The 9,680-nt window shown below is 41.2% G+C and overlaps 1 protein-coding gene across 1 annotated transcript; it reads right to left on the bottom strand.

The window, feature by feature from the left end:
- Nucleotides 1-718: 718 nt before the first annotated feature.
- On the bottom strand, nt 719-1,657 carry LOC147734942 (olfactory receptor 5G9-like). The gene has a single exon (XM_086953697.1). It carries the CDS (start codon nt 1,655-1,657, stop codon nt 719-721), a length of 939 nt encoding a protein of 312 aa, XP_086809823.1.
- Between the last annotated feature and the right edge of the window lie 8,023 nt (nt 1,658-9,680).

Below are 9,680 nucleotides of genomic sequence, written 5' to 3' on the forward strand. Positions count from 1 at the left end.
AACTTCTGTGACTACCAAAAGTAGTAAGTTCATTCTGTGAATGCCAAAAGTAGTAAGTGCATTCTGTGAATACCAAAATAGTAGTAAGTTTCGGATTGAGTCTTAAGTTCATTCTGTGAATCGGGCCTTAATATTTTAACACCTTGTGACTATAGCCTACCTCCCCCCTGTAGCCTGGTAATTCTTGAGTATTTGTCTCCCCAGACAATTTTCGACTGTCACACTTAGTTAAGAAATATTTTGCCCCCAACAGATTCAGCTGTCCACTGTCTTGGGCTATAAGCCCCCTTTCAAGATCCATGATGTAGCACTGGACCTAACATATATGAAATTTTACGCTGAACCTTTATTAGTGAACCCCTGGCACTGCCTTCAAGAAGGAATGATGAGTTAATTGCCAAGAAAGATTGCCTAATAGGCCATCAAAGAAAGGTCTTTTCAAAGCATCTGCACCTGGCTGACACATATGGCTGGATACTGGTGATGCTGTAAGCGTGAAAATTATCAATTGCATTGGTTAAGTGGTTGAGCGTGTGATTGCCAACATTCCCAATGCTTTAATAAATGAAATAATATCATATGAATAAAATACAACTATTTAGATTTAGGGAACAAGGCAGCTGGAAGTCTCAGTGTGGGGTGGTGGAATTACTTCTGATGCAGTGACAAAAAAGCTCATTCTTGGAGTTAGAGATGTCATTCTAGGGAGCAGGTTGGATTATCTGGTGGCACGGCATCTCCCAATGCTTCTCCGCAAGGCTTGTTTGATCTCCTGGTTTCTCAGACTCCAAATCAAAGGGTTCAGCATAGGAATTATCACCATATAGAACACAGATACCACCCTATCCCTGGTCATTGTGAGTGCTGAGCTGGGCGTGGCATACATAAAGATGAGGGTACCATAAAACATGGAGACACTGATGAAGTGGGAGGAGCAAGTGCTGATGGCCCTCCTTCTTCCCTCTGAGGAATTTATCCTGATGATAGCAGTGATAATGAAACCGTATGAGACAAGGATAATGCTAACTGATGCTACAATTTGTCCTCCAACTATAACAACAAGCAGAAGCTCATTCAGTCTGGTGTCAGCGCAGGCAATCTTCAGGACTGGAGGGACATCGCAGGCATAATGGGTGATAACATTTGCCCCGCAGAAGGGTAACGTAAAAGTCAAAGTAGCATGGAACAAAGCATTTACTAGGTTAAGCCCTACTACTGAACCAACAAGGGAAATGCAGACTCTGCTGCTCATAATGACTGAATACAGTAATGGCTTACAGATCGCTGTGTACCGATCATAGGACATGACTGCTAAGATTTGGACCTCTGTACCTCCAATGAAAAATGATGAGAACATCTGCATGGCACAGCCGGCGAAAGAAATTGTCTTCTTCTTTGATAACAAGTCCACAAGCATCTTGGGCACCGTGACCGAGGACACAGCAGCCTCTACTAAGGACAAACAACAGAGGAAGAAGTACATAGGGGTGCGAAGTTGGTGGTTCAACCAGACCAATACTATGATCCCTATGTTGCATTGTAAGGTAATAATATAAACCAGAAGAAAGAACACGAAGAGTGGAACCTGTAACGCGGGGTCCTCGGTAAGTCCCAAGAGAATGAACTCCTTCAAAGTGGTCCAGTTGCCTGTTTGCATCATGTGGGATAAAGGAACCTTCCATGAAAAACAAGATGAAGAAAAGAAGGGTTTGGGTGGGACAGCATTGTTAGTTACAGAATTGTCACAAAGGAGGGAAAGTAAATAATGTAACATTGTTGAAATCGATGTTTAGTAAACTAGGAACTAAACATTAACACCTTCATTTTGATAATAACAAACTACTTGGGCCTATAGTCCAGTGGCCCTTTATCAATCAATTCCTTAATGGAATTACTGATAATGGGGGTTCCGGTAAAACTGATGAGATAAAGAAATGTTATAATATCTTCTTGGCAACTAGAATGCACAAATCCGACATTTCGTGGCGATTCCCATGTGTTTAGACCCTGTATTTCCCCCAGAAAATGTGCGTGCTTCCAGCAGGGGAAATCTCCAGTTGAAATTCCCCTGACAAGAGATGTTTGTCATGGCAGTAACTCAAATAAGGCTAGTAACTCTTCCAACGGGTCATTTTGGAATAACCAGGCCACTTGTTGTGAAGTCCTTTATGTGGAGCCTGGAGCATCATTCTCTGCAATTTCATTGCTCTAGATCTTAAATAGAGGAATTCTTTTCTACTGAAATCTATTTCTTTATGTATACATTAGTGTATTCACATTGTCCAGATCTATTGGCCATTCCCAATGATTTTATTCATTATCATATGTTTCCTCATAAATACATTCTGCCAACTGTCCTGCCAGTGCTCCACCTATACAATCATACCATTTTGGCCTGCTGTCTGAGTCCAATAAAGATCTGCACCTGGGCCACGAGCGGCAGCTGTTGCTTATATCTCTACTATGAGCTGAATATAGAGTGGAGATGCAGGATATATGCAGATGAGGACCTCAAATGTAGATCATAGAGGAAGAAATGATTGGTCAATTAGAATGCCAAATACTGGCCAGCTTCAAAGGTACCTTACTCCTAGTTCCCACATGACCAAGGAATGAGATGCATACCAGTGCAGTTGAAAGTTCAACAGTTTTTTCAGAGTTCGTATTACACACAAAAGCATTCTAAACTGCAAATAAATTCCTGTGATTCATAGAGCTGAATTTGCTTGCAGAATAGTTAGCTTTTCCAAACAAAAAAAAAAGTTAAATGGATGACTGACACAGCATTTGGTTATTCTTTAAAATAAACGTTCACCATGACAGGGCTGTTCTAAGAGCATTGTTCAGCACAGCTCAAACTCACCCTTGCATGCCTAATTTCCTTCCAAGCATCTAACAATGAATTGTACCTAGTGTGTGTAAAAAAACACTATAAATGAAGAAGCTTCTCAACAAAATGTTACACTGTCCCACTTTACACGTTATTTTCTTTATCAATATTGGCTTGTTAACTCTACTTTACAGTATCAATGTACTACAAAAGAAAAGCACATTTTAGAATACATATTTTTAATTTCCATATGATGCTCTTCAAGGTTTTAATTAACCACATTTTACATATTAGCACATTATCACCCAAAAAAACGCACATTTACTGTGTCACGCAAACATTGAAAACAAACACTGAAAAAAAAAATAGATATATATAGATATATATAGATAGATATAGATATATGTTTATATAGATGTAGATAGATATACACAGACACACATATCACCTCCTTCCTTACCTTTTATTGAGGCACAGCAATAGTGCTTGAGAAGTTGGTTTCTATAATAGGAAATAACAAAATGGCATTCAGGTTGAAGATTTATTTTAAACAATTTAGGTGAAATGGTCTCACAGTATTGGTATTCCATGAAATAGTTTTTCTATGAAATTACATACAACCATTTAAGCAACACGTTGTGACTTTTTTGTGTCTACTTTTTTAATCTCAGACTTTTCATTACACTTTCACATTGTAGGCATGACCTATAAAACCATAGCATGCAAAATCAGGAAGAAAAGTCCTTTGGACCCTATGTACAGTGCAGCCACATTGGCAGCAGCCCATTGGGATGGGGAGCTGGTCCCCAAATCAGTGTAGTGCGGTTGAGGAGGTGGGGAAAACACATCATCTAGACACATCTCTGGGTTCTGCCATGTTGCAATCAACCCAGAATAGTGAACTGTGGGATAGTTTGCAGTAAGGTAAACAGGATGTGCTGCAAAAGGGGGAAGGTTTGCTCTTGAGATATAATTTTTTTCATTGGTTTCCAGTTTTATTTAATCTGGAATCAACACTACACTCCTAGGCACAAACTATATTCTGTTAAGTCCTCCTTGGTAGTGGTCCCTTGTTTACTTTAAACTCAATTAAGAGGGCAAGCATTTTCTTTTCTGATACTCATGCTTTAGAATATTCTTTCCCTCCATCTGCAATCAGAAACAGAGAATCTTACGGTTGACAAGGTCCACCAAAACTTTGCTATGCATTTGCAACTCAACCAGACATTGCAGACCAGGACCAAGATCCCTTTTTGTGTAGCTGTTTGCAGTCAAAATATACTCATCATCATCACTCATCAACATCCCCAGGCACAGTGATGGCAAACTGCCCCAAAGGACTACTTATAGCCAGGTGTTACTGGACACAGTCAGCATCCCAGTCTACTGCTTTAAGCCCCACCTCCTTGTCCACAGGGCAAAGTTCACATTAGTTTGCTCCTATGTCATTCATCCACACTAACTGGCTTGCTTGCATGCACCCTGTCCGCCTTCCACTCCTTGCATGGCTACACTGTTCCTGGCTACTATACTCCCTAATAATAATAAATACTCTTTTATTTTCTGTTCTGTTCAAGGATGTCCTACCCTGGAACAGGAATTGGTAATGGGGAAATGTGGACGTAGGTCTATACTATATCTCGTATATTTAAGTAAAATCAGAAAGCTTTACCTATTTCCACCACTGCTGAAATATTTAGATTTTACTAGAATATGCAGAATTCAGTTACCACAATCACAATGGAATGGCCAACGATGGTGGTTACTTTGGAAAGAAAAACCCTTTCATAAAACCCTTAATTGGCACACAATAAAAAAAAATTAAAAACAAAAATCTGAGAAACCACAACTCAACATGCGTCTGCTATCTGTGATCGCAATGCTTTTCAAGGGCAATGAAATGATCACAAAATGGCATTGATAAAATAAGCAAATAGGAAAACATATACCAAGTGGTTGTCAATTTGTTTAAGCGCACCAATATTTGATAACGATAATGGAAGTCTGCTAGGCGGTACCTCTCAGAATCACTCCCATACTGGAGGACTCACTACTGACCCTTACACCAAAAAGTTGAACTCCTTAGGGTAACGTTTGTAAAACAAGCCCAAAACTAATACAGTAAGTTCACACTGATACCAACTTGGATTATATTTAATATAACATTAAGAAGAATTGTATAACTCAGTTGACAATAGCAGTGGCCACATGTTTGTGGTGAAGTTTGTGAAACTATGCGTTTACAAATAGAAAACAATCACAACATTTGGCATGTGCCTATACCTCTATAGCAAGAGTTTCCAGTCCTGGTAAACCAATAATTCCAGTGGAGACTGCTACGGAACGGGGGTGCTGGGGCAGGGCAGGAGAGCTGAAAAAATAGAAACATGATGACTTACCTGTGAACGGCCACCACCTCTCCTCTTCACTTCCTGACTCCCGGCAGTATGGGAGCACACAGGCACCCAGATATCCCTAAGCAAGTCACAGTGCTGCTGTCACCAGTATGACAGCAGCATTGTGCTTGGTCTGAGTGGCCTGTTTTGCCACTCAGGCAATGCCTGGGAGCCTGCGACAGTCCTCCACCTGGCTGTGTAACATTGAAGAAATACCAAGTGTGCATGTCTGCTTGGCCAGCCAAGCTGCTCCTCCTTGTGATCCCAGTGGCTCGTGCCCTAACCTGCCCCCATAGCCCATACTAAAAATAAAACCATAATAACGTATTAATATTATTTTGTTTTTCCTTTTTTAGACTGTACAGAGAGCAGTAGGGCAAAGATCCTCTGCATTAGTGAAGGATCCGCTGCTGAAAAATTCCCACTTCCTCTCTCGGTTTATTTTACTTTTATAGTTCACACCCTTCACTTTATATAGATAAGTGGATTGGAGATGTGATTCATACAAGCTACAGTGGCAAACACAGAAAGGAAGGCTGAGGAAAGCAAGACAAAAGTGCCCTGCTTAAGATCATGCATTTCCATACCCTCAATAGGAATTCTGTTATTTCTTGGGGGCTCAACATGACCCAACTATGTTTCAGTAACTGTAGACAAATGCCTTTTTTTTCACTGATGCTACTGTTTTATTTACTCTGAAACCTGGGACACTGCTAACCATCCCCAGTGCATGTGCTGGGATCCCCAAAGCAAGTTGAAAAAAGCTACACTCCTGATTGGCTTAATCAAGTTATCTATAAGTCACTAGTATATGTTACAAAAGTCTACCCAGAGGCTGTAGGTTAAAAGTCACCAGTTGATTGAAGCACATATTGTGCCAGAACTAAAGTGACAATGCAGTGCACAATTCCAGACCTGCTCCCGTAACCTAGCAGTTTTAAAACTACCAATATAACCTGGCAAAAGAAACCTTTTGACACGCCTAAACTTTCCTTCTTAATACCCATAAATCACCCCTAAAATAGATCCTAAACGGCCATAGGGCATGGACATGGAATATGAAAACTAGGATGTGTATTTTATGTTTTACATGCCCTGACAATCTCCAGAGTCATTTTTCACTGAGCAAGCACTGGATTACCTACTAAGGGGCTGTATACTATGTAGCGCGGAAACTTACTGCCTGACACCACCTTGCAATCGGGGCCAACCGATTTTCAATGAGTTGTTGCGCCCATCCGATTACGATACGACCGAACACTGTTTGGTCAGAGTCCCTTTAAATCCTATGGGAGCCTCTGTTACGCCTGATAAAACAGTCTCCTATGGGGAAATGGTGTGTGTGAGGAAAACCCTGCACCCTGGCATTTCCTGCAACAGCACCCAACTGTGCCAGCCACACAGTACAGGGTTTTACAGGTGGGTCTCTTAGTTACCCCATCTGCCCCAATCCAGATGCCGCAGGATGAAGAGGAGACTGTCAGGGGCCCAACAGTCCTTTTCCGACAGCCTTTTTTTGTCGGACAGGCCGACTCAGAAAGGCTGTTGGAAACCGCCATCGTAATAGCTCGGTCCAAAACACTGTCCTTAGAGCTAAACTATGCGGGTCCGACTGACACACATTTTCTGAGAACTGGACGGAATTCATTCGGATGACTGCGTGGCTTACAATCCGACCGTGAACCTTGTAATCAGTTGGGTGGATTGTAAACTGAGGCGGTCGGAAGTGCTCCTAAACGGTCGAGTAGATTCTGACTGTCGGGAGGAGGCTTTTCCGCCCTACATCATATTTGGCCCCTAAATTGGCATTTTATTGTCCGCGCCAAATGTACCTTTCTGTCAGTGATTACTGTCACCCTGGAGCAAAATGGCTCCTTGATTAGTTGGGAAGTGGATCACAGAACTGAGACAAATGGAGATGGGTGGACCTACCCTTGACAGGATGGTGACCTGCTCTGTGCCCATTAACTTAATTAACTTCAACAGATGCCTACCCTGTCACGCACAGATATAGCTCACACTTGTGAGTGCTGTCTCTATTGTACTGCAAGCCAGCCAGGCACCACTCTCATTGGGAGAAGAGATGCCCCTAGAACTGGTTATGAAAGACCACAAGTGAGGGGTTTCCCATTATCATAGCCATGCCACTGGGTGGGGAACTGGGACCTCTGCAGAGTTAAAATAAGGTTTTATGTTAATGGTTTTAGCTAGAGTGAGATGATATGAGAAGTTTACAGTAAAACACAAATGGTAAGGGAGTAGCCAGGAGTTTTCCCCACCCACCAGCTGGCACTGGGCATAAATGCGGTGCCCCATTCCATTCTCAGAGCACTGCTAGACCTGTGGACGAAAGAAGAAGGACTGCACATACTTATATGACCTGTGAGGAGAACCCTAAGGACTGCACCTACTCCAACTTGTGCCCAGGAACAATAAGTGGTGTCAAACGGTTGGTTGGCTGACCTCCTGTTGACCTACAGGGACACTAAACCTGCTAGTAGCCTACTTTCCTGAAGAGTCCATATGATCAGTTCCAACTGCAGTCAAATGCTCTGCACCCTGACAGTGGCTTCTATAGTTAACGAGTCCTGACCTCTATGTGTTTTCCCTAAGTTCGCTTAGTTAAGTGTAATGGTATATTCCTCCTGTCTAACCATAAAAGCTGGCTAAAAAAAAATCAAAGCTTTTTGCCTGGAGAACTTACAGAATGCCAGGATCAGTCTGCCCAGTCAAACTTGACAAGGTTCATTGTTGGTGGGCCAAAAATCCAGGTTGCTCCTTCTCCGAATTTCCTGCAACAGCAAATCTGTTTTCAGTGTGGCATCCCAGAGAAAGTACCCTGTTTCATGAAGTCCTATTCACCTACAGCTTGCAACTTTAACCCAGTGGAGGAATCCCCGGTCTACAAAAAGTGCCAGAGTAAAATATTGGGCGAAAGTTCCAAAAGTACCCAGTCAGTGAGGGACTTTCCTTGGGCACAAATTTAGAAGACCTCCATCTCTGCTGTTTACTGGGACGTCATACATTGGCTATCTTGTCTCATGGAACACATCTTAGTCAATTTCAATTCAATTCAAACAGCTTTATTCGATAAAGTGTAATAATCATAAAAGCACAATATATACCTACATTAATTTGTAACATCATTTAATATCAATACATTCCAGATACAGTAAAATTAAAAAGATTTTGATTACACCATGATTGAATTCCTCGATTTTAAAACATACTTTAAGAATATTAAAACTGAAACAATCAACTGTTCTTCTAATAGTATTTTTATCAACAAAAAAGCGGGGTGCATTGTCTTAAACCGCTTTTTTTTTAATTTGCAAAATCCACCTTTTGCTATTGCAAGAGTATAATTTGCAAAACAACAAAACATGGATAGTCGATTGTATAGACACATTGTCACATGGAGGTTTCCACAACTCCTTTGACCAATCATTCTGAGTGGGAAAAGTAACAAGCCTGTGAAAAATACCCAATCTCAAACGGGTCAACAAAAATATATCATAGTCTCTTGAAAACATGCATAATTAAGGCTGGAGTCTATCAGTTGGGGATATTAGCTGGTGTGCTTGTGCCGAAATTATTTCCAGTTCCATATTTCTTCTCTTATTTTCTAAAACGTTTAAACATCTAAATTTAAGTTCATTCCTGTTGAGAACTTGTAGGCAAAGGGGCTCCCAGAAATATTCTGGTTGGCTGAGGTTACAAACAGCATTTTTAATGTACTCTAGCCATCTAATATTAAGAGCCCCATCCAATTTACCACAATCTCTAAGAATCTGTCTATTAAGCGCTAGTGGTTCTGAGGTCCAGATCCTGTGCCACAAGAATACCGGTTGAATTCTACATATATCCACAATGTGAGACATGCCTAATTCAGTGTGGCAGTTACAAATGGAAGTGCTATCGGGTACAATCAATGGAAATCTTAAAAACCTATTCTCAATATATTGAAATGAATTAACTTTCTAAAAGCCCCAAATACCTGCCCCATAAGTGGCTATAGAAATGCATGTATCCTTGTAGATCTGTAATAGGATCTCCGGGCCCGTTTCCCCAGATTCCTCCTAAAAGTTAAAAGTGCGGCTACTGCTTTGGAGAACAGTAGTCTCCTAGTCCTGATTGCCTGGGTCCAAGACCCCCTCCTATTGAATAGTATTCCCAATTATGAGAAGGTATTACAACATTCGATATGTTTCTTGCCTATTGAGATGGGTCTAAAGTTCCTAATAACTGCCCCAAATTTCATCACAGAAGTTTTGGCAATATTAACTTTTAACCCTAGTATATCCATATGATTAGTAAAACAGCCGAATAACCTCTGCATGCCTACTGGGGTCAGTGACATAAGAACCACATCATCGGGGTACATTAATGCGGTATGGTTCTCTTACCAACTTGTGGAAGGTCCTGGCACTTTTTCTCCAGGGTACTACCTAAAT

Source organism: Lissotriton vulgaris, chromosome 1_2 (assembly GCF_964263255.1).
Source record: "Lissotriton vulgaris chromosome 1_2, aLisVul1.2, whole genome shotgun sequence".
Lineage (NCBI taxonomy): Eukaryota > Metazoa > Chordata > Amphibia > Caudata > Salamandridae > Lissotriton > Lissotriton vulgaris.